This window comes from Eretmochelys imbricata, chromosome 9 (genome assembly GCF_965152235.1).
Source record: "Eretmochelys imbricata isolate rEreImb1 chromosome 9, rEreImb1.hap1, whole genome shotgun sequence".
Taxonomy (NCBI): Eukaryota; Metazoa; Chordata; order Testudines; family Cheloniidae; genus Eretmochelys; species Eretmochelys imbricata.
Genome location: NC_135580.1, coordinates 85,517,794 through 85,543,766, shown reverse-complemented (window position 1 = coordinate 85,543,766; position 25,973 = coordinate 85,517,794). Strand labels below are relative to the sequence as shown.

General features: G+C 36.6%; 1 protein-coding gene across 4 annotated transcripts in view; it reads left to right on the top strand.

Annotated features, from left to right (window-relative positions):
• LOC144270569 (phosphatidylinositol-binding clathrin assembly protein-like) overlaps nt 1-25,538 on the top strand; it is a 49,798-nt gene extending 24,260 nt beyond the window's left edge. The window contains exons 9-21 of one of the 4 annotated variants that reach the window (XM_077827134.1): nt 2,523-2,608; nt 5,161-5,284; nt 7,217-7,353; nt 7,892-7,995; nt 9,152-9,298; nt 11,772-11,882; nt 12,907-13,023; nt 13,136-13,166; nt 14,048-14,168; nt 19,362-19,385; nt 19,521-19,577; nt 19,854-19,961; nt 20,935-25,538. In XM_077827134.1, coding sequence (XP_077683260.1) covers nt 2,523-2,608; nt 5,161-5,284; nt 7,217-7,353; nt 7,892-7,995; nt 9,152-9,298; nt 11,772-11,882; nt 12,907-13,023; nt 13,136-13,166; nt 14,048-14,168; nt 19,362-19,385; nt 19,521-19,577; nt 19,854-19,961; nt 20,935-20,949 — 1,182 coding nt within the window. In that variant the 3' untranslated portion in view covers nt 20,950-25,538. The remainder of the gene's footprint in view (nt 1-2,522; nt 2,609-5,160; nt 5,285-7,216; nt 7,354-7,891; nt 7,996-9,151; nt 9,299-11,771; nt 11,883-12,906; nt 13,024-13,135; nt 13,167-14,047; nt 14,169-19,361; nt 19,386-19,520; nt 19,578-19,853; nt 19,962-20,934) is intronic. The other 3 variants (XM_077827136.1, XM_077827135.1, XM_077827137.1) reach the window with 3 other exon arrangements.
• The last annotated feature ends 435 nt before the right edge of the window (nt 25,539-25,973 follow it).

Sequence of the window (25,973 nt, the reverse complement as noted above, 5' to 3'; positions counted from 1 at the left end):
ACTGCTGAATTGGAATTCATTTGCAAATTGGATACTATTAATTTAGGCTTAAATAGAGACTGGGAGTGGCTAAGTCATTATGCAAGGTAGCCTATTTCCTCTTGTTTTTTCCTACCCCCCCCCCCCCCAGATGTTCTGGTTTAACTTGGATTTAAACTTGGAGAGTGGTCAGTTTGGATGAGCTATTACCAGCAGGAGAGTGAGTTTGTGTGTGTATGGGGGTGGGTTTTTGGAGGGGGGTGAGGGAGTGAGAGAACCTGGATTTGTGCAGGAAATGGCCTAACTTGATTATCATGCACATTGTGTAAAGAGTTGTCACTTTGGATGGGCTATCACCAGCAGGAGAGTGAATTTGTGTGGGTGGGTGGAGGGTGAGAAAACCTGGATTTGTGCTGGAAATGGCCTAACCTGATGATCACTTTAGATAAGCTATTACCAGCAGGACAGTGGGGTGGGAGGAGGTATTGTTTCATATTCTCTGTGTATATATAAAGTCTGCTGCAGTTTCCACGGTATGCATCCGATGAAGTGAGCTGTAGCTCACGAAAGCTCATGCTCAAATAAATTGGTTAGTCTCTAAGGTGCCACAAGTACTCCTTTTCTTTTTGCGAATACAGACTAACACGGCTGTTACTCTGAAACCTTTCTTTACAAAGTATTTCTATGGAAATCCTGTCCTGTAGGTAAACCTGCCTTTAAAAATCATGTTCAGGCAACATGAGTAAAACCTGCTTTCTATGATGAATATAGATTGTATTAACACCATTTTAGAAATCTGGATTTCTTGAAATAGTTTATGCTTATGCTCAAATAAATTTTAGTCTCTAAGGTGCCACAAGTACTCCTTTTCTTTTTGCAGCTACAGACTAACACGGCTGCTACTCTGAAACTTGAAATAGTTTATTTCTCTTTGCCTGGTCTAAGTGGAACATCAGAAACATGTTCTGTCTATCTTCTGTACCAGTCTAGACACTTGTTAGTTCCTCTCAACGATTTATTGGTATGTACTTCATAGGCAGCTGTGGAAGTGGCCATCAAATCTCTAGAGACCAAAGATGAGGACTTGTAACTGGCCAAGAAACTCCCATTTCTGGACTTGCTCTCTTGTTTATGAGAGTCCATGTCTATTATAATTCGGTCAATATATGGAACTGTGGCTGCGTTGACAGTAGAGAGTCCTACAGGTAAAACAGTGGAGAGAAAATTCTCTCTCCAAAGCCAGACTAGCAGCCCTGCCCTTAAAGGCAGGTTTATTTTCAAGGAGGTGTTCAAAAAGGCTAGGATCCTACCTAGCCACAAATAGGATCATCTGAAACATTGTTAAAGGTGTTAAACTGTGTCTCAGTCAGTGCTGAGGGGAAATTTCAAAAGACAAGGCTTTTAATCAGTGGCTGGCTACTTTTTCCTACATCTTACTAAAAACCAAATCAGCACTGGGTTTGAAGTGGTTTATTCTTCTACTTTATTAGCTTCTTGCTTCTGCTCATCCATTTGTCGGTAGTTCAGATGCCTCATTCACTCAATCTTAAGCACTTCAGAGAGAGATTAAGGTTTCCAGATATAGAAAGACTTTGTAAATTTATTTGCGGTATTTTAAACACATTTACTGATGTCTACTGTTGAGCTATTTCACTTTTTTAAAATGTTTGTTCTATGGAATTTTAAAACCTAGCTTTTTTTCTAGGGATAGTAGAATGCTGGAGAAGTCTGCTTTTAAAAAAAAATTAAGAACATTTCATGTATAATGCTTTTGTCCTGATTGAAAACTATCACCATATGGTCAGTTTTCATGTCTAGATTATAAGAACTGCTGGTTTCATGTGTTGATTTAGTTCACAGATGGATCTGAGAAAAGAGGGAGGGAATGTTAACTTTCCATAAAGATACAATCAGTGGTAAAGGAATAGCAATTAATAGTCTATGTTAGTGTGAGTGCAGTAAAACTATTTTGATGCTACCAGTAAAGTGGTTAAGTGGATCTTACTTTAGTTTCTGAAAGGTAGTCAGTTCCCCATTGTACTGAGATAACTGCGTTTGCTCACACTGGGGGCTTTTGGTTGTAAGGATTTATCATCTGATTTAAATTTGTTTATGGATTTCAGACAAATTAAAGTATATCTTGCCTTTTTGCTACTGTCGCTAGAGAATTAACACTTTCTGTAAGTGCTCTCACAGTTTTGGGGAGTGGTAATTAGAGCTGAGTATAATTAACTGACCTGCCTTGTTACTCAAGTGCTTAGCACAACTAATGCTGTTGCCAGAAAATTCCAATCTTTGCTTCTATACACGTGCCCAGTTTGGGGGAACTTTTCTCTTTTCATAGACCAGCGTTTAGTGATCATGTTTGCATATTTTGATTGAAATGGGGATATTGCCAAAAATGAATCTTACACTTGAATTCAATTTGCATGATCTAAAAAGAAATGCATAATTGTTTAGTTGGTGGATGGGGGAGTTAATCTGTACACAAGATGATAATGCATTGTTATCAAGCAGATGTTTTACGAGAACTTTAACTTTAGGCACCCAGCAGCTTGCTTGAGGCATTGGAGCAGCATTTGGCTTCTCTAGAGGGGAAAAAAACAAAAGAAGTCTCAGCTGCCAGCAGGTAAGCATCAGGTGGATCACAAAGATGTCTTAAATTTTAATTCTCTTTGTATTGAGGTATTTTGAGCATTGGTAAGTTTGAGGTCTTCCTTGAGATACTCTAGAAGTAAGTGAAAGGAAACAATTTGTTTTCCTTTTCTAGTAAGTGTGGAAAGCATAGACTAAAAGTTTTTTATTAATAGTGTTATTCTGTTAGAGGCTATCACTTGAATGTACATTAAATGTTCTTATCTAGTGACAAAAACACATGACTTCACCTACATGCTTATATTTGTGTCACCAAACTCCTTGTTAAACTGTGCATTTTAACACACACAACTGTAGTAGCGAAGTGCTGAGCTGAGGCCACATGTAGTAGCTTTCCTCAAAATATTTTTACCTTATCTGTTAAAGTAGTCTGACAAGTCACAAGAGTTTTTCCACTGAATGCATCCGATGAAGTGAGCTGTAGCTCACGAAAGCTTATGCTCTAATAAATTTGTTAGTCTCTAAGGTGCCACAAGTACTCCTTTTCTTTTTAAGAATTTAACTGGCTTTTAAAGTACACACATGCCTTCAATGCTTACTCTCTGGTGTGTATATTGCAGAATAAAAGTTCTTCTAAAGATGTATTAGTTGTGTCAATTAACGTTACTGTGTAAATTCCTTAACCCCAAAATATGGATTACCCTACTATCGTACTTATTTATTTTGCTCTCTTGTGGCATTGTGGTTGCTTGAAATAAGTTCTTAGAGGTTTCTGAACTGTTACTTCCTTTATGCTTGATACTGAAAATTTCTTCAGAGAAACTTATAGTGGGTGGTGAAATATTTCCTAGTATCCTAAGGAGTTTCATGTAGGAGTTTTGTTTAGAAACCCAATATTAGGAAAATTAGATACATATTTTTTCAATTAAAAAAACACCCCCACCTCGGAGTTTTTGAATGTTCCTCCTCAATGTTGGCAGCAGAAACCCTGTGGAATTGTCTTAATGTGCAGAATCAGAAACTGAAGCAGATTATTCTGTTTTAATTGTTCATGATGAATGAAGAACAAAAATAGATTTGTAAAGATTTTTAATTTCAGTAGTCTTTAAGGGGTGTTAAACACAGGTAAGGAGTCTTTTCTTATTTGATCTGTAACATCCCTTAATTCTATTTTTTTCTTCCCTTCTTTTTTTCTTGAATTTGGAGAGAACAGGAATCAAGATGTCCTGAGCTCTAATCCAAATTCTGCCACTGACTTGTTCTATAGCCTTGAACACGTTACTTTGCAACTTGCAAAATCAGCAGTTGTATCTTACAGGGTATTGTGACTACCTAATATTTGTACAGTGCTTTGAGCATGCAAAATGCTAAGTGTTAAGTAATATTTATTCATGACATCACAATCATTGTCCTTCTTGTTGAGTATTAGATAAGACTGGTTCAGGACCTGGCAATACTCCTTCTGTATAGTATCCATCATGATAATTAAGAAATATAAGGACCCCATCATGGGATACACTTCCCAGTCCAAGCAGCAAGTTATTAGACCCAATCTGTTGACGATATTAGCACTTTTGGCCTATGTCACCAACTTTTACTGTGCTAATCCCCGGTAACCAGCCTTCATAGAACAGCCACTAATCAGGAATGCCATGTTGCTTTTGCTGCACAGATAGGCAAGCCATACTTGCTACATATATGGCAGAAAAATCATGCTAATAGAATTTTGAATGGCTGACTACCTTCCCACCTTAAAATGGGGCATGTTATGGTGTTTCATACCACTGTCCCCATCTGGCTCATTACCAAGGTGTGCTTTTTGGATGGGATGATGGCAAGTCCATTTATTCTTCCTAGTGAAAGATGTATTGTCACTTGAACGATGAGGTGAGGAAGAGCTGGGTATTGTTTTAGTTCCTTCACCAAAAGATGCAACAATATGTACAATCAGTGTTTGTGATAGTTGGACAAAACACCCTTTTTCGGCATACCCCTTTTTTGAGAGATGAAATCAACGTAAATGTGCATATTTCGCAGAAAACCACGCTTCTGCATTGCGGCAGAGTCATCACTTGAGCCTCTTACATCAGTTTTTAACAAGTAGCTGGGAGGATTTGGCTCTACAGCATCAAGTGTGTGTGCATGCATGTGAGCTAGATAGATCCTTACAGATTTAAAAGTGCTGTTTCCCATGTCAGTATAAAATACTAACACATACCTGTTTATGTATGCCATTTGGAATTTTGTTCCACTTATTTAAAATATCATATTTACGACAGGTACGTAAATTGTGTGGCAGAATCACAAACATCTATATGAAATTCTGTACCTGATTATTGATCTGATATCTCTTCAGCTGAAACTATGGAAGAACAATTAATTCTACACTTGTCCCCTTCTCTACCCTTGCCCCAAAATGTATAGTATTATGTGTTTTGCTGTTTTTCCTCACCAAAAGGTGATTGTATTTAGTGCTGAGTCCAGAGACAAATAGCATACTATCTATGAAGCATTTCAGGTGCCTTTTGGATGCAAATGAAAAGTCACAATTTAAAAAAATCATTCTCTGATCAAACTTTATTTTAGAGCAAGCACCCTATCCAGTGCTGTTTCCACACTTGCCAACACAGGAATGTCATTTAGCAAAATGGATGAGAAAGAGAAACAGCAAGCTTTGGAGGAAGAACAAGCTAGACTGCAAGCACTTAAGGTATTCTATCTTTTAAGGATTGGTGTTCCAAGACCCGATGCTTAAATATTTTGTGTGTGGAATCCTGGCCCCATTGAAGTCAGTGGAAAAACTTCCACTGACTTCAGTGGGACCAGGATTTCCCCTAAATGTGCATGGTAGCTTCCAGTAAATGGTGGCTCTTACTGTGATTGCATAACTTGATAACTAAAATCTGAACACTTTATTCACCTATACTTCTAAAATTGATTGGGTTTGCGTTTTGTCAGAATACATATTGTCCACATAGGTTTTTATATTTAGGATGATTTAGCAAGTATAGCTCTAGGAAACAGATTCCTGTCCCCATAAGCTAGAATCCTGGGGCAACAGCCATATTACTACTCATAATGCTGTAGTGTGGACAGGACAATAGTCGACTCCCCTGTCCATGAAAATATAGAAAGGGGAAAGAGTTGATCTTGCAGCACAGTTTATTTTTCAGTCCCGGGGCACATCTGTGTCCTTTTTAAATTACAGTTTTTAAAGTAGCGTCCTGTCTTAGGAAAATGAGCTTGTTTTTTCTTTTCTTTCCCACCTCTCTCTTTTGGTTCCTTAAAGACTCTCTTCCTTTATTTGCCCTCTGTTACTTGCTCAGAGGCTCCCGGGGCAGCCTCCCACTATTGTTGGAGAACTGGACATTAGTCCTTCAAAATCCTATTTTTGTAGCAGATCCCTCTGGGGAATGTGGGGTAATATAGAGAGACATGGCTAGTATAGACATGTGGTTGGTGAGATTAAATGAGCTGATGAGTATCTTTGGGACATTTCTGTCTTATTGATGTTAATTAACCTTGGGGGCAAAAAAGGAGCACTTCTCTGTGCTTGGAATTTGCTATCAAGTTTGGTAGGACTTGTTGGCTGGTTTCCTGTATTTGAAGTCTAGGCTTGGTTGCTGGCTGACTGGGCTAGATTTCCCTTTATATGGGAGAAGGGGGCAGGTTAAATTGTTGATATGGAGCAGATATCTTAATTTAAATGCAGAAATAAAATTTTGCTGGCAATTGGCTTTTAGAATTCTCCTAGTACTATCAATGTGTTTTTGGGTTTTTTTTCTTCAAATAACTCTTTTATTTTTCAAAATGCGAATTGACCTGCATAGAATTCCATTTACTTAAATAGGATTTCAAAAACAAACATGCACCCAAGCAGAGCTGTTGTCTGGAAAAGGAAAGAGGGGTAGACTACATGAAGTTTTCTAGGAACTTTGAACGCTGTCAAATTCAACAGTGATGAACAGCTGTGTAAAAACCTAAAGTAGATAGTCATCAGAAATGTCTAGTACAAACAAGTTTTTGGAGAAGAGTATTCATAATCAGTTTGTCTCCACCCTATACAGGATAGGTTATAAAGATACACCTCTGTCTAGTGTTGGCTACCTGCTTGGCCTGAACCATAATATTTATTTTACTGACAAGGTTTTTCCATCGGTCCTGTAAAGTTTGTAATGTTCCAGAGGTTAGGAACCTCCCTGCAAGAGAAGTTAGTTCATTTTACTTTGCTTACATTACAAACATTTGCTAAGTAAAGCATATACATATCCTGCAGTGATAGGTGCTGTATAAATGCATGCTACAGTATACAATAAGCATGTACTATGGGACCAACAGCGTGAGCCAAGTATGGTGTTCTAGATTCAAAACTAAACATACTGGCATTTGTTCGTTTTGTCAGATTCTTGACCTTTCAACATAATTTTGAGATTGTTTTAATAGAAACATTTCCTCTTTCCCTTAATATTTCAGCTAGCTATATTTCAGTTTCTTGGGCATCCCAAAAGAATGTGTGATTGGTGTTAATCAAGCCTTTATTATTAAAAATCCTTCTTAAAAAATAGTACTTTTGAAGATTAAAGAGTTAAATTCTAGTACAGTTAAATTTTAATTAGTTTGTCTCTCTTAATTTATCTTTCAGGAGCAGCGGTTAAAAGAGATTTCTGTGGTATCAAATTCCACTTCTACATCAGCATCTCCAAGCACCTTATCAGGGAAAAGTGTGAATACCACTACAGCTGTTGACCTCTTTGCAGCACCAGCACCTACAACCAGTAGGTGAGGGACACTTTCTTCCCTAAGCACGTGTAAAACACTGCGTTGGCTAATTGCCTGAAAAACTGAAAGGCGTAGATAAACTTCACAGAATATATTTCTCAAGAGTCAAAATCTTATGGCTGACTGTGAGATTTTCTTGATATTCAATTAGATACCAAACTGCAATGCTTCACTTTAATTAAAAAAAAAAAGACAGTTATGTCCTGTAGAACCATTCTTGACCTTCGCTGTGACTTCTAGAAAAGTAAACTTGGAAACATACGTATTTGCTCTGTAATTTTAATAGTCCAGTAAAATGAAATTGAATCTTTGAGGCTGTAGCAAACAAATATTTTGTGCATACCACATACTTTAAAAATTGCATTAAATGCATATTGGACATATTTTTAGCTAGGAATCGGGATGTGTGTGCAGAAACTTAAAACAAAAAACAAACTCCATTCTTGCTTAATCTGCTCAGGAAATTTAAATTGGATAACAGACCAAATGATGCTTTATAATTAACTTGTGTAGCTCGTATTTTTTTCTCTATTTTCAGCATGCCTAACCTATCCAGTGATCTTTTTGATCTTCAACCTGCATTTGTTCCAACTGTACAGAGTACTCCAGCTATAGCAACATCAGCAAGCAGTGCATGGGGAGGTAAGTCACTATTGTAGTTTAACAGAATAGATAATATTCTTAGCATCTGAGAATTCATCAGTTATCGTTGTCTTACTAAAACAACTCACGTTGAAGAATTAAGTTGTATGTTCAGTTAACTGTCAGAAATCCAAATATTACCACTTACCTTGATAAGAGATGAACCTGGTCATCTTAGAGTTGACATTAAATTTAAATGCATTAAAAAGCATTGAATTCTGTATTTTAGAGAAATTACGAATGTTGTTCTGTTAGGGCAGAAAACAGATTTGGAGCACAGTTAACAAACTCCCATTTAAACTTGCAAACTTAAAAAAAAAATTATTTCTCTGAAAAGAAATATGTGAAATCTAGAGTTGGTTTTATTCTTTTACTGCAAACAATGGACTTGAGGAGCATTCTTCTAGTAGATCCATAGTAACCACAGTATGGAATTAAAATTTAGATGACTGTTTTGGTGATAATGTGTGAAGTAGAATAGAGTACAGCTTGCTCCACTGCAGCTACAGCACTTGGCTTTGCAATGTTTGATGATAGTAAAAATTGATACTTCATGGTAAACCAAGCAAATTTAACTGGGAAAACACAAGGCCAAATTCTGTCCTTCCATGTAGATGCACATCTCTCATTAACTTAAGTTACTTCAACTTGCACACGCACAACTGTCATTGAATTACCTGAGGGAAGAATTTGTTAACTAACAAGATGCAGTTTTTATAAACACTTAAATAAGGAAAGGTTGCCACCACTAAAACTGGTAGTATGTTAGTCAGTGGAGTTGTGAATGATCCTAGTGCCATTTGCCAAGTTCGGAGGCCCAGGAATGTGTGTCCATAGGTTAATGCCTTCTGGGAATTCTGTTCACAGGTGAGTAAATGTCCTTTTTCTTAACAGAATGATGTGAAAAACATCAGAATTAAATATTCTCCTTTGAGGCAAGGAAACTGGTATGAGTTTCAGTAAAACTGTCTGAGCTGGGCAGAACACCATGTGGGAAAACTTATAGCTAGAAATTCATTTCAAATAAGTTTGCTTAACCCTAGTTCTGGGAAACTTTCATATTGTAATGTTCACTATCTCTGTGCTTCTCTGTGTGCTATTTGAACTCTAGATTCTCTTCTTTCCTTTTTTTATTACTTACTGCTATATCTGAAAGGTCCTTTCTCGTCCTCAAATGGTTGTGTTGGTTCTCCACCCCATCTGGACATCTTTGACATGAAGCCAGTTGAAGAAGCTGTAAAATCTACTATCCCTTTCGTCTCTTCCACCTTTACCTCCAAACAAACAGTGGAACAGTTTAGTGGTAAAACCTCCTCTAATTTCTTTCCAAATGGAAACAATAGTGATAGTAAACTGGGTTGCATAACTCTTCGTATGTTTCCAATCCATTCTAATATTGAAAATAGGTCTGTCAAGTGATTAAAAATATTAATCATGTTTAATTGTGTAGTTAATAGCATTGTTAAATAATAATAGAATACCATTTAAATATTTTTGGGTGTTTTCTACATTTTCAAATATATTGATTTCAGTTACAACACAGAATACAAAGGGTACAGTGCTCACTTTATATTTTTTGATTACATGTATTTACTCTGTAAAAAAACAAAAGAAATAGTATTTTTCAGTTCACCTAATACAAGTACTGTAGTGCAATCTCTTAATCATGAAAGTTGAACTTAAAAATGTAGAATTTTATGTACAAAAAATGCATTCAAAATAAAACAATATAAAATTTTAGAGCCTGCAAGTCCACTCTGTCCCACTTCTTGTTCAGCCAGTCTCTCAGACAAACAAGTTTGTTTACATTTGCAGGAGATAATGCTGCCTGCTTCTTGTTTACAGTGTCACCTGAAAGTGAGAACAGTCATTTTCATGGCATTGTTGTAGCCAGCATTGCAAGATGTTTGTGCCAGATGCGCTAAAGATTCATATGTCCCTTCATGCTTCAACCACCATTCCAGGGGACATGCATCCATGTTGTTAATGGGTTCTGCTTGATAACAATCCAAAGCAGTGTGGAGCGATGCATGTTCATTTTCATTATCTGAGTCAGATGCCACCAGCAGAAGGCTGATTTTTCTTGTTTTGGTGCTTTTGGGTTCTGTAGTTTCTGCATCATAGTGTTAAAGTAAGACTTCTGAAAACATGCTCCACAGCTCGTCCCTCTCAGATTTTGGAAGGCACTTCAGATTCTTAAATCTTGGGTCGAGTGCTGTAGCTGTCTTTAGAAATCTCACATTGGTACCTTCTTTGCGTTTTGTGAAATCTGTAGTGAAAGTGTTCTTAAAACAAACAACGTGCTGGGTCATCATCCGAGACTGCAATAACATGAAATATATGGCAGAATGCCAGTAAAACAGAGCTGGGGACATACAATTCTCACCCAAGGAGTTCAGTCACAAAATTAATTAACACATTTTTTTTAATGAGCATCATCAGCATGGAAGCATGTCCTCTGGAATGGTGGCCGAAGCATGAAGGGGCATACAAATGTTTAGCATATCTGGCACGTAAATACCTTGCAATGCCAGCTACAAAAGAGCCATGCAAATGCTTGTTCTCATTTTCTGGTGACATTGTAAATAGGAAGCAGGCACCATTATCTCCTATAAATGTAAACAAACTTGTTTGTCTTAGCGATTAGCTGAACAAGAAGTAGGACTGAGTGGACATGTAGGCTCTGAAGTTTTACATTATTTTGTTTTTGATTGCAGTTATGTAACAAAAAAAATCTACATTTGTAAGTTGCACTTCCATGACAAAGAGATTGCACTACAGTACTTGTATGAGGTGAATTGAAAAATACTATTTTATCATTTTTACGGTGCAAATATTTATAATAAAAATAATATACACTTTGATTTCAGTTACAACATAGAACACAATATATATGAAAATGTAGAAGAACATCCAAAATATTTAATAAATTTCATTTCATAGTCTATCGTTTAACAGTACGATTAAAACTGCGATTAATCGTGATTAATTTTTTTAGTTAATCATATGAGTTAACTGTGATTAATTGACAGTCCTAATTAAAAACTGTTTTGGATTGCCATAATTTCAACCAAATAATTATATTTTAATTTCAGATCTTGTAATGCAAGTAAATATTCACTTTTTAAATGTTGATTATATTTCTAGATTTGAAAGTATCTGGTTTATTTTTGTTTCTCTATGTGATGTGATCAAGTATCTGAACATTTCTGCCTTCATTGGTTTTTACTGCCTTCCTCTCAAAATTCCTTTGGACATCAATCTTTAAAATTAAGGAATGAACATATTAATTGACAGGTTTCAGAGTAGCAGCCGTGTTAGTCCTTATCCACAAAAAGAAAAGGAGGACTTGGGGCACCTTAGAGACTAACAAATTTATTTGAGCATAAGCTTTCGTGAACTACAGCACACTTCATCGGATTAGCTCACAAAAGCTTATGCTCAAATAAATTTGTTAGTCTCTAAGGTGCCACAAGTCCTCCTTTTCTTTTTGCGTATTAATTGAGGTTTCCAGATTAGCTATATATTTGGTAGGTACTGGATTCTTCCTTTTTTTTCTTGAAACAAAATTTCAAGTCTGTGGTAACAATTAACTTTCAGGGTTTTTGTTATTCTCTTTTCTCAAATCTAAATTTCCTTTCTTTTTTGCATGAAGATGAATTTAGTGGTCATAAGCCTACATACACTTGTGTGTTTTCCTTTGGCAATTGATGGTAACTTTTTGGACAGTACAGATGGCTTTACTGTGTATCTAATTTTTAAATTTTATATTTTAGGATTTCCTCTTCATTCGGCTCCTCAGAGCACCACTTCTTCCATAATTAATGTGGATTTTGATGCTGTATTTGGAGGAAAGTCAACAGCAAATGAGTACAGGACTACAAGTGGTAAAAACTATCTTTATATTAACAAACTTAAGATGACTTCTGAGAATGCAAAACTGAACTTATAAATTGAACATAGGTTTGGTAATTTAATAAATAATCACTTCCATAATAGCTAGCTTGTTTTGAGTTCTACTTTAAAAATAGAATACTTAACTAGCTTTCATTCGTCTAAAACATTGTGTAATGTCTCTTCTCTTTCCCCCTCCCTCTCGAATGCAATTGTCCATTGTGGCCCACTGGATGTCTGTTAATGGGTAAGTTTATATATCAAACTGTTTTAAACACTTAAAGTTGAATTGTAGTGGTGTTGCATAAAAGCTGTCATCTTGTTAGTTCTGTTTGAAGCATGTTATGTTTATCTCAAACATGATTATTGTGTTTGCGGGATAAGACACGATATTTAGTTCTTGCAAACAGTTCCAAAATCCAGGTAAAGGTAATATAATGGATAACACATTCTGTGCGCAAATATTTTAATACAGTTTCTGCTGGTCATTAGTAGCTTGATATGTTCTTGAAAGATGAAGAGGTTATTTTTTACAATTTATATGCAAAAGTTATTAATAGTAACTTGCCCAAGGAAGTATCATGTTGCCATGCTTTTGTGACAGAACACTTTTTTAGATTATTTTGTAACACTCCTCTGTCAGGTAGCTTTTTTTCACTGAAAGTCAGGAATGGTTCAGCTTACGTATCTTTTGAGATCAAATTATCTTAGTATAGGAGCTTTCTAAGATTCCTGCCTGTAACCCTTTAAATGAAACTCATACATGTTCTAGTATTTTATTAGAATTATACACAGAATTCAGAATGCCAAGGGGGAAAAAAAAGATAAACCTAAATTTTGCTTACCCCTTGAATACCTCTTTTCGGCGTGTTAAAATTGTACCCAAACTACTGGTAGTGTCATGAGAATAGTGCTTTCTGGAGAATGGAAGTTTTGTTTGTCTGTTTTCTGTATCAGCCAAAATGTGGTTGTTTTAATGACACAGTTTCTATGTTCTGTTTTCAGTTTTTATTCTAGAGGATGTATTACAACCAACAGTACCGACACAATGTCAGAGAGCCGTTCTAATCAATCAGCAGAGTGGAAAAATTTTAGCAAATGACCTTGATTCATCACTTGCTAACTTAGTAGGAAGTAAGTGTGAGGGTTTTTTTAAACTTATTTTTCCTTCTCTATTAAAGAGAGAACATATTTTGCTAATTAAACATGTTTTTTTTTGGGGGGGGGTTATCTTTTTTTGTTACAGATCTTGGCTTTGGAGGAACCCCTTCCAAAAAGTAAGATATTTTCTTTTTTGTACTCTTGACTAAGCTCTTAAAATTATGCAGTGTGAAAAGTAATGTTTTCTTTTTAAAATAATTCCTTGTCATAAAACCATGCTATAGACTAAGAAACATAATTCATCACTAAGATCTTTGGTTAACTAAGGTCTTTGTTCTGAATACCATCTACATTGATCAGGAAATCTTGTTATCAAAAACCATGTTCAAACATAATTGTGACTAATAGGGTTTCAACCATAATATGGACAGTTTCTAAATTGCATTTGATAGTAAGATTAATTAAATCACTGTAAGATGGAGAACTGTCACGTATCCAGTCCTTGTTTTTTTAAAAAAAAAAAAAAAAATACTGTGTGAATTTAGAAAAAAGAAAGATGAGGATGAAGTAGCCTACTGGTTCAGTGGCATCCTTTTAAGTATCTAAATTAGACTTGGAGATTTGAGCAGCCTTGCTTGTTAATGTCAGATAAGGCATAATTCAAGTGAGCCACTGAATAAATAGCTCTGGCAAATCATTTTCTGTAACATGCTCTCTGAGAAACCATTTAGCTACATTGCATTAGATGGTGTTTAGAAAGTTTACATCTTATCTTGCTCCAAAAGCAGTGGAAACTGTCGTAAGAGCAAGAACACAGATCAGTGACGATTGGAATAAGTTAGCAGTGGAAATGAGATTTTCCTATATCAGAATCTGTGTAAATTTCTGGTGCCTACATGAGTTTTCATCTGTAGTAGTGTTCAGTTTTACATGTCCTCTGATTTTTAATTATCTGCTTATATAGAAATTCTTTTCAGTTTCCGGTCAAAGTTGTTATACTTTTATGCAAGAGCCTGTTAACTCTATGGGGAAGCTTAGTTCTGTAATTTCTTTTTAGGTCAGACATGCAGTGGAATCAGCCTACAGAGAAGAAACTTACTGGCGGAACAAACTGGCAGGCAAAAACAAGCACATCAACTACATGGAATCATGCCCCCATTCCTCCTGCTCCACATATGGTAAGTGGTGGTGTTCCATTTCTGACTTCAAATTGTGCACCATGAAAGTAAATACACTGCCTTTTCCACTGATACGAATTTTTAAAAAAAAGTACCAGAGGCTATTCCAGTTGAGGGGGAGAATTGCCTATGGAGCAGCTCCACACTCAGTGACTTGAAGGGGAGTTAACTTTTTCTCCTCTGCCTCAGAAACTCCTGGTTTTTTGGGTTGTGCTGAGACTAGGATTGTGCAGTTAAAACTCTGTTCTTTTAAATTGTCTACAGATTCAAGAAGACCCACTGTATTGGTTTCCTTTGTTAATATATGAAAGGTCTATAAGGACTAGAAGCTTTTCTTAAATAAAAGCTTTGCAGCAAAAGAAACTGGTGAGCAAGTTCCCTGTTCACCAGGAAAAGTCTTCTAATTGCCAGTGGGGAGTGCATTTGTCAAGACTCAATGGCAAGGGGAAAAACAATACCTGAAAATGACAGAAGTTGTAAATGATTTTTTGTTTCCGTTTTCACCTAAAAGTTTAGTAGTGATTGGACATCTAATATAGTGAATACCAATGAAAATGAGGTAGGATCAGAGGCTGAAATAGTTCAAAATTATTTAGACAAGTTAGATGTCTTCCTGTCGCCAGGGCCTGATGAAATACATCATGGAATACTCAACTTGCTGACTTAAGAGCTATCTGAGCCATTAGCGATTCTCTTTGAAAAGTCATGGAAGATGGGCAAGGTTCCAAAGAATTGGAAAAGGGCAAATATAGTGCCAATCTATAAAAAGAGAAATAAGGACAACCCAGGGAATTACAGACCAGTCAGCTTAACGTCAGTACCCGGAAAGATAATGGAGCAAATAAATAAGCCATCTATTCGCAGAAACTTAGAAGATAATAGGGTGATAAGTAACAGTCAGCATGGATTTGTCAAGAACAAATTGTGTCAAACCAACCTAATAGCTTTCTTTGAGGGGGGGGAAGGATAGCTTAGTGGTTGGAGCATTGGCCTGCTAAACCCAGGGTTGTGAGTTCAATTCTTGAGGGGGCCATCGGCGGGGGGGGGATTGGGAATTGTGCCTGCTTTGAGCAGGGGGTTGGACCAGATGATCTCCTGAGGTCCCTTCCAACTCTGATATTCTATGATTTGACAGGGTAACAAGCCTTGTGGTTAGGGGAAATGGTATATGTGGTATATCTTGACTTTAGTAAGGCTTTTGATACTCACATGACCTTCTCATAAACAGACTCAGGAAATACAACCTAGATGGAACCACTATAGGGTGGGTGCATAGCTGGTTGGAAAACCATTCCCAGAGAGTAGTTATCAGTGGTTCACAGTCAAAGCTGGAAGGGCGTATCAAGTGGGATCCCACAGGGATCAGTTCTGGATCTGGCTCTATTCAATATCTTCATCAGTGATTTAGATAATGGCATAAAGAGTACACTTATAAAGTTTGCGGACGATACCAAGCTGGGCGGGGTTGCAAGTGCTTTGGAGGATAGGATGAAAATTCAAAATGATCTGGACAAACTGGAGAAATTGTCTGAAGTAAATAGGATGAAATTCAATAAGGACAAATGCAAAATACTCCAATTAGGAAGGAACAATCAGTTGCACACATACAAAATGGGAAATGACTGCCTAGGATGGAGTACTTCCGAAAGGGATCTGGGGGGTCATAATGGATCACAAGCTAAATGAGTCAACAGTGTAACACTGTTGCAAAAAAAGCAAACCTCATTCTGGGATGTATTAGCAGGAGTGTTGGAAGCAAGACATGAGAAGTAATTCTTCTGCTCTACTCCACGCTGATAAGACCTCAACTGGAGTATTGTATCCAGTTCTGGGTGCCACATTTGGGGGTCCCTCAGGAAAAATGGGTGCCCCAGGGGCAGAAGCTCCTACAAGTTCCCCATGAGCCCTGGTATGTGCCACAGAGGAAGAAGCTTTTGAGCTCAGGCTGCCTGGAGCCCTGGCAGGAGGACGGAGGCGGAAGCCCTGAGCTCTGGCTGGAAGGAGGGAGCCCTGATCCTCAGTTGGAGGGGTAGTGGTGAAGCTTCAGAGCCTGGGCTGCCCCAGCTTCAGCCGTCGGGTGCAAAAGCTCCCAGCCCGGCAGAAGCCACTGCAGGAGGAAGCCGTGCCTGTACCTAGAGCTGCAGGAGGAAGTTGCGGGGGGGAACTGAAGCCTGGAGCCCAGCTCCTGAACTGCTGCAGCGTGGAAGTGAGGGTATACCACCCTCATTTTTGCACTTCCTCTGGAGGTGGGTCTGATCTACCCACCAAGAGCAGCCATGCAGGGGAAGGACAACTCCTGTCTTTCCCTAGCATGGCCGCATTAGCAGGTCAGAGCTGGGCTCCGAGCAGCAGGGGAGCTCAGATTGCACAGGGTAGGGTTGATTTTGTGTGTCTGTGACATGGTTTTCACAGCCATGCAATTAGTAGGGCCCTACATCTGAAGTAAAATTGAAAAAACTGGGTTTGTTCATAAAGAGAAGAGGAGACTGAGAGGGAACACAAGTTTTCAAGTACATAAAAGTACATTGTGACAAGGAAGAGGGAGAAAAATTGTTCTCCTTAACCTGTAGGGATAGGACAAGAAGCAATGGGCTTAAATTGCAGCAAGAGCAGTTAAGCTTGGACGTATTAGGAAAAACTTCCTAACTGTCAGGGTGGTTAAGCACTGGAATAAATTGCCTAGGGAGGTTGTGCAGTCTCCATCATTGGAGATTTTTAAGAACAGGTTAGAGACATGCCTAGGGATATCTAGATGATAATTTTAATCCTGTCATGAGTACAGGGGACTTCACTAGATCTCTCGAGGTCCCTTCCAGGCCTATGATTCTATGACTTGCAGGAATATTAGCTATTGATTTTAGTATGCCTGCCTGCATACCATTGAAAAACTTACATTTAAGGGCATTTTAAAAAAAAATCTAGATTCCAGTTTTTCATTTTTGAGAAGGACAGAAATTAACAATGTTTGTTTGCTTTTTGGAGAGGGTACAGTGGTCTTAAGGTAAAACGTATCTCACGGGATAGTTAGGTTTGTTAAGAAGGGACCTAGTCCATCTTGCTGCTGAATCCTGAGAGGACACATCTCACATGCAATAATTGCCATTCCCACTTGTTTTGTCCCTGTCAGGCTTCAACAGGGCTGTTTAATTATCATTGCTGATAATACTTTGCATTTTATAGTCGTCTTTGTGTAGTTCTTGGTATAGCACTCTGTCTTATTAAACCATCTCAAAGCACTTCGGTAATGAAACGTATTGTTGTCTAGAATGCATTAATTATTCAGATAAATACTAGAAATGTTTCTCACATGGCAATAACCTGACTCACCACTGAGGAAATATGACTTCCAGAAATAAATCCCAAATAATTATAAATTGAAATATTCAGTTACAACTATGTTAAACCAATAGACAAAGAGCGGGAAGCACCCATAGGTTATATCTATCCCTCCTTGTTTAGACAAACTAATAAAATGAAGGGAACAATTAAATAGTTAGGACTGATCTTTAATTAAACTTGTCATCTGTTTCTGTTGCATCCATGGTTTAGAAACATAACTTCTGAGTTTCAACAAATCCCTTGAGAGTATGCAAGAGACATTGAGGCAAGGGTAGATTGGGAGAGGGGGATTTGACAGTTCACTGCTTCATTTAGTACATTTCTATGTTTTTAATGCATCATTTAAAGTTCTTCTTATTGAGTATTTGAAATACTTAGCCTGTATAGAAAAAATACAATTCCAGGTCTTGGATAAAATTTTCAAAAGGGCCTAACTCCCATCTTCAAGGTTCCTTATTTATTTAAATACTTCTGAAACTTGTGTGCCTTAGGCTGTTTTGGGGGGGTTGGGTATTAAGGAAAATGTTCTGGGGTTTATGTATTTTATGCCTCTTGCCTTTAATACATAGATTATACTCTTGGAAAGATGAGCAAATGCCAATTTTTGTCAGTTTATGGTTTGTTATGCCCAGCCTAAATCTGGTCAAGCTTTGTGACGGACTGTAAATCATCCAGTGGCTGAGGCAAAATAGCTATGCCAGAACTGAAGAGTAAGTGTGAGTTAAACATTCCATAAAGCAACCCCCAAAAATTCAAGGAATAGTTCTAAGCATCTTCGTCATTCTCAGTAATAACTTCCTGTCAATATTCTGGATGTTCAACAAAAGATATGGAAAGATGCTATGGATCTATTAAAATCTGCAAAAGCCTGATTGTTGTAGAACCAATAATGGGAAATGTTCTTGGATTTATTCATTCTTGTCCTGAACATTTTAGGAACACAGAATATCTTCCTACCCTTGCATACAAATGTGCTAATTGTATCCTTGAAATAGCTGCCCTGGTTAAAGAAGTAGAACTAGAATGTTTATTTTAGTAAGTAAAAACAATCAAAACCTATCAAATGGCCTAGGGGATTTGGAGAGCTACTGTGTGTTCCCCAAGCCCATGTACAAAACACATACTCTTTCATATCTGTCATGCAGATGGAATCTTCTAGTCTTGATTTTAATATCCACTATAACTTACCAACTGTTAATAGTGTGCACACTTCCCATTAGGTCACAATGGGACCACAAGACGATGGACGTAGCCCTGTGTAGAAATGAATCCCTAGATGGTTGTTCCTGGCACTGATTTCCTCTTCCCCTTGCTCCTGCTCTTCAGTCTCTGGGCTCACTTCAGACACCTGGTTCCTTATTGTAGGGCAGAAAACATATGGAAGCTGTCTTTAGGCTAAGAATCTTTTATGCTACTTGAGCATCCCTTCCTCTCCATTCCTCACTGCTTTTCATGAGTGATCGAGCCTTTCTTGCTCTCTTCTATTCTCCTGCTCTTCTCCTAAAATAACTATACTGTGCCTGTTTCCTTAAGTTCTGAAAAGCAAATAAAGGTTTCAAATGTGGCCTCTGTTATTAGCCTGAAACTAGTTATTCTTTGCATGTTAGAAAAGAAAAATTCTATCCAAGTTACGTGGTACAGCCTGTTGAATTAGCTGCTTTTGCTTTTATAGCACACTGCATTATATTGTTTGTACATTTATCCATTCTAGTTAAAAACTATATTCTATTCACAATGAAAAGCATGGAGATAGCTAAATTTCAGTACTATATCATAACCCATTCCTGGGTTAAGTTGTCTGGTTTCAGTACCACTTCAATAATTTTCTGTCCTTATTCCTTTTTGGTATGCCAGAATGGAGTACATTATCCTGGATATGTAAGTTACTTTCTTGTAAACTTGTAACCTATTTTAAGTACTTTACAAAATATACCTTTATATTTTGTAAAGTCCCTTACTAAATGTTACTAGTAGAACTGTATTCAAGCATTATTTTTCTTCTTGCTATTAAAGGTACCTGCTCCAATGACCTACCCAGTGACTACACCTCAAGTGCCTGTGTATGGAATGGTAAGGAGTTCATTGTTAACTGTATTTTCACACTTTTGTAAATGTTATTGTATATTTTAATTGTTTGCCATGTTTTAATATGCTAATTTGTTTGTGTAAAGAAAGGAGCATAAACCAACTAAAAGACCTGAGACTACATACCTGTTAGTTCTGTTGTGCTGATTTCCAGTATATCACATACAGCACAAAATATTAAATATGAAGTTTCCAAGATTAATTTGAGTTTAAAATACTGCTTTGATTAACTCTTTCCCTGTCTTTCTCTATACCTTACAGGTACCTCCTCAGATTGGTGCTGCTCCTTTAATGGCACCCCAGCCAATGATTTATACACAGCCAGGTCTCCGGCCAACTAATCCCTTTGCGCCTGTCCCTGGAACACAGGTAAACACTTTTTTTTTAATTATTTTTTTCAATGTGAACTTAAAAGATTAAGGAAAAGTTCCAGTCTTAGGAGTAAGGGAATGATTAAAAAAAAAATAATGCACTTCAGTGAACTATCCCAGCGTACACTGATGACCTCCTAGTGTGCCTTTAAAAAAGGCAAGTCCAGCTTTTGTTCATATTGTATAGGTCTCCAAGGTTTAATGCTGTTCAAAAAAAAAATTGCCATAAAGATTTAACACTGCGATCTAAAAGGATACCTTAAATAATACAATGCTAAGTAAAACTGGACTTTCTTCCTTCCCAACCAGTGTTGCAATTCTGAACTCATTAGGGCTACAGCCATCTATTTCCATGCTTGTATGGGTTACTCTCATCTGTGTAGCAACTCGTTGTAGGCACTACAGCCTGGAGGGGAAGAAAGGGAGGAGGTAAATGAATGGAGAACAACTGAGCACAGGTTACTGGTCAACTTTGCTGTGAAAATCCTTGCCTAGAAACTTCAGGCGTAGGTGAGATGTGAGGGCAGTGTTTGGCTTCTAGGACTAGCCAGCCAGTCGTTCCCTGGATGAGTTCAGCCTTACACAACACAGCAGGCAATGAATTGATGTCTTCTGCTGGTTTGGGCCCACAGTTGGAATGATAAAATGTGGTCTTTATACATTTTATGTGGGGAGAAGATTCTCATTAATTTATGTGCTCCATTGGGATAACATATATTCATGCTCAGCTGTGAATTTAACTCATCTATTTGTATCATAACCCTAAATGTTTGCGTTTTGTGATTTTAAATAACTCTCCATAAGAAACCAAATAAGTAGTGCACTGTCTTCTACCTCACCCCCCCCAAATAAATCCCGGTTGTCAAGTAACCAAGTTAACTGTTCTGCTTGTAAATACGTGAATTGATTCATTATTCTGTAGAAATAGTGCATTGAGTAAACAGACTTAAACTTTAATTTCTGTCTTACAGATACAGTTTATGTAGAGCAGCCAAAGCAGCAAGATACATTGACGACCAAATACTGGTAAAAAGAAGAGATTGAAAATTCAGTGTTCTCACAGTGCAGTCTTCAGCAGGGCATCCACTTTCCCTGTGTAATATAAAATTACTTCTAATTGCAATGCTTTAGAGATTCTTGTTTATAACAGTCACTATGGTATGGAATCATGTTTGTTCATTGGTTTTAGACTGTAAGACTAGCTTCAGTAGAAAACCAAAATCTTTGAAGCTAAAGGTCATTTTAGAAGACGAGAAGAATCTGACTTTAAGGACCTATACCTTCTGAAGAGGGGCTTACTTACATAATAGCTTTGCAACTTTATTCATCAACAGATGGCCTGTAGAAAGTTGACTGAGGGCATAATATTTCTATTTATTTTATTTTCTCCCTAAACTGTGTGGCTGTTGTAATCAAGGCACAACTCAAATGAAGTTGAGCAATAAAACTTTCATATGCTCTAATAAAGTACTCTGATAGAGTAATGCTTGTATTATCATATAAAGCCAATATTGTGTGAAATCAGACAGCTTTCTCATATTAGAATAGCTTCTTATAATTCACAAATTTTATACTGTGAGTTTTAAATGCTGTGAATCAACTAACTATATATAAAAACAATTAATGGAAAACTGGTCCATTGGCATTATGACAGAGTGTTATATTGCCAACTAAGAGATTCAGACTTTGGCATAGGCTTGAGATCTGTCTCCAAGCAGGAGAAGATAGTAGTATGTTACAGAATAGCATGTGCAGCTTCCAAACAGATAGTGATAGCTGCACTTCCTTACAGTATCTTTTGTGCACATAGCAGCGTCGTTCTTAGCTCTAGCAGGAGTTGCCTTTATGTCACAGTAGAACTGCAGACACATCCAGCAGCAGCAAATTGGAGGGATTAGCAAACCTTGTTGCTGACCACTAAAGAGGAGAAATGTCCACATTTGAGTAGTTTGGCAGTTTAAAAAAAAAAAATCTTTTCGGACTAGGAATTATATTCAAGATATTGTCCAGCCCTTGACTATAGCTTTTGCCACTTGTTCAACAAATCCAGTCCTTACAAATTGCAAAAAAGTAATTATTTTTAAATGTGTAAATGTGTTAGCTTTTAAGTACATTTCTTTAATGCTGCAGTATCTTTTTCTGTTGAATTTTCAAAATAGAAATACTGTATTGCTTAAGAAATGTACATACATTTCTTTTACAATAAAAATCTTGCAAACCATTATCTAATCTATGAAAAATATTACTGCAGTTTAGCTACGCATATGCAAAAATGATTTCAAAAATTAAAGTTTCACTTTCATATTTATTGAATAAAATATTCCATAAAAATACCTTAGAATGTTGGATTAAAAAATACAGCCTGATCTTTCATATCTTCGAACACCTGAAGAATAAAAATGATAGCATGAAAAAAGTATATAATTTGACATACATACAATTCAGAACATGTTTCCAGAACTTTAGTGGGAGAATAGAAGAAAAGGGAAAAGTGCTATTATATCATTTAAATCTCACTGTGGGATAATCTTAAACTGGGTCATCATAAAAGGAAAATAAGCGTCCTTGTTATTTACGTCAGTATAGTAGTGACTGTCTTGTCTTGGGGCTGTTACGTTAGCAATAATATCATTAAGGGTAATTTACAGATGCCAACATGTCATTTAGTAATCTTGCCAAATTCTTCTAGAGCAAACCTTTGAAATACAGCACTTAAATTCTATAATACCCTTTTCTCTAGGTATCTTTTTGTTTGTTAATTTTGTGCCAAGAGTGTAAGGGGAAATATACTTATTTCATAAAAGAAATATACTTTTTGTCAAACGAAATGAGAATTTTTAAGTCCTTTTGACACATGTATTTGAAATTTGTAACCACTAACTTTCTGTGAAATTAAATGTTGCAAATGGAACAGATGTATTAAGCCAAAATTCTGGACATGTATTGGCAAAGATATAAACTGGACTAACATACAATGATTAAATATTGAAATTTGAATTTAAAGGCTTTTGGCTTTAATCCCCTCTTCCTGGGTTGACCAAAAATATTGTATAATTAGTTTTAAGCCAGTGAATTCTCCAGTGCACAGAGTGGCCCTCCACATGCTGGGGAAACATACCCATAACTTGAAGTGAGTCATAATGTTTCAAACTTTATTTGATATAGGGATGAATTCTATTGAGTTTACTCACCATTTAAAGATCTTGCTTCCAACAAATTCTTCTGTCTTAAATCCAGTTTAGATCAGTACGTGTGATAGACTAGTATGTGTTTTTTAAAATAGTTAAGCAGTAATGTTAATCCTCAGAGGTTGTGAACAGGTAATGTCTTGCACTGTAAAGTAAATATCAAGACTTTTTTTCCTGTAGCAGATTATTTTGTTGTACTGTTCAAATCCATTTTAAATTATATCCCTCTTATGATTCATTTTAAATTATTCAAATGAATTAACAGGCAGACAGCATACATTCACTGTAACTTTATTGAAGAGCTACATTCTCATTAGCTAGAACGTACTTGTTCTGTACTTCCTGCAGTCAAAAATAGGCTCAAATACTTTAAAATTTCTGATTCGCTAGAGAAATTTTAGTGACTTCCTTGGGCAGCTTTCCTGTAATCAGACTGTCTGATAAGTTTTATTTAGTGTTAAAAAGGAAAAAACAGCCACAGTGTACATCTTAAACATTTTATAAACTACCTTCCCTTTAGTCTTGTACAGCATTTGTTGGTGCATTAATGGGTTTACATAAAAATCTTGTTTTAGTTTTATCTTTGAAGAAATGGTGGTTTTAGCATATTTCTGACTTTACAAAAGTGTACAGAACTGCTTTTAGCAACTTCCTTGTGAACATATTTTAACATGTAAAATGCTGGAGTATCATTTTTAGCCCATAACGTATGGTTTCATAAATTAAGAATAATGTAACTACAAGGAAACAAGACACTGTCAAGATTCTTAAGGCTCAGTATTTGCCCCTTGATCCTCTGAAAGACACTTTTTGTTGTAAAGCAGAATTATCCCCATTATTGGGGACCATATGACTTTAAAAAAGGCTTTGCAACCGTTGCAAATAGTAGCTGGTACAAGAGCAAGACAACAAAGGACTTGTATGTATATGGCATTGTCCATTCGCTCCCCTACTAACCCTGTTTTTTGTGATTAAGCATCCTGTTCTTAGTGCTCTTCAGCTCCTTTCTCTCAAAATCAGTGAAATCTGAGGAGTGCCATGCATTTCCATCATGTATTCCTGTGGCACTTGTGACTATCATTCTGCCTAACAGCTGAGATGTTAACACTGTTGCAACCCTTTTTTGGGAAGCAAGTTAGTATCTTTCTGATGGGGCACTCTGCCACAGAATCTATTGCAGGAGGTAGGATGGAATGTGGTAATATTGAGCTTCTTGGACTTGAAAGTGTCTCTTTTTAATGTCCTTAACGTAGGTTATGAATTTGCCTCCAGGAAGTTCTCTACTTTAAATTTAGATTCCCAACTAGAATTATGTAATAGAGAAATTTTAGTTCTATGCACATAGTGGTGGGAAAAAAAGTAGGGTAAAAATAGTGAGCATACTTTTTGTAAAACGTTGAATAACCTCTTACTACAAGATTGAATACAGGGTGTGTCCAGATCTGGATTTTTGATGTCTGGGGGGTGTGTGTGACAATTTTAGAGTATCATGCACTGTGGATCGGTGCTTTATTTGTAAATAAAAGGGAAATCTTTTTTCTTTTGGGTAGTTTGTATCGTAAGGATAACATCTAACGGCACTGTGTACCAGTCATTTATTTCCATTTTAAAGATTATATTTTTGAGTAATGGAAATTGTACATGTTATCATTTATACATTTATTGGTAGAGAAATAGAAAAGTTATGTTGCTATTACTCTGAAGATGTATTTGATTGTCATGTATTGCTAAATACATTACTGCATAGCTTTTTTTCCACAAGTATCTCGTGCATTTATTTAAAGAGATTGTAATAACTGGTGCAGTTTAAAAAGAAAAAAAGATGATGTACATTAGGAATCCTCCTTCAGTATCTCAAACCTATAGCCTTGTGTTTCAAGTCTAATCCTTTACCTGACATTTGGCTGGGGATTTTGTCATATAGAGCACTGGCGCAAAAAAAAGGTGCTGAACAGATTTATTCATTTGGGATTATTTATTTAATAGCTCTTTCATCATTTTATATGTTGCATTTTCCCCATGTATAACAGGTTTGTGCCTTTATTGGGTATTTATTTAAAAGGAGCTTACTATAATGTAGGAGATTGTTTTTTACAGGCTTATTCTTGTATGGCTGTTTCTTGAAATCAGTTATTCCATTTTATAATAATGGCTACAGAATGTGTGGAAAACAATTCATTGACCATAAAACTGGGAGGGGGGGTGGTTTAAAGATACAAATTCTGCTAAATAAAACATTACATAAGCACAAGACTGGCTATGTTGACATTTAATTGTGGCACTTAATTTAACAACATACAAAACTGTTTTGGGTTTTTTAAGATTGTTGCTCAGATTCATTCATTTGTTATTGAAAGGTTTTGAAAAATAAACTTTGGCACAAATAAGGTGTGTTTATTTTTAATGTGTTCAGATATTTAAAGCTTGTTTCAGAATTGCTATGAGAGAGTGGAGTTAATTGTTCTTGCTTCATCTTCCTAAACAGAGTGTGATAATCAAAGGCTGCTTAGTTTGTTATATTTAAATATAGTTGTGGCATTATGCCTTTCTTGCTGATGACATTCAAGTGATGCCTGCTTTTTTGTAATTTAAGGGTTTGATCCATCAGAAAGTCAGTCCGGTAAATGGGAAGGTCAGTTGCTTTTTCCTTATGCAGGCTAATCTTTAATGGGGAACTATTCAGTTAGTCACTAAACCTTGGGGGGGATTTATTGAATCACTGAAAATAAAGTATATTAGACAGACAGTTATCCTCCCCTAAACTTATCCCCATTTGGGATCATTGTCTGTTTGCATCTTGGATGCAGTAGATTTTAGTCAGC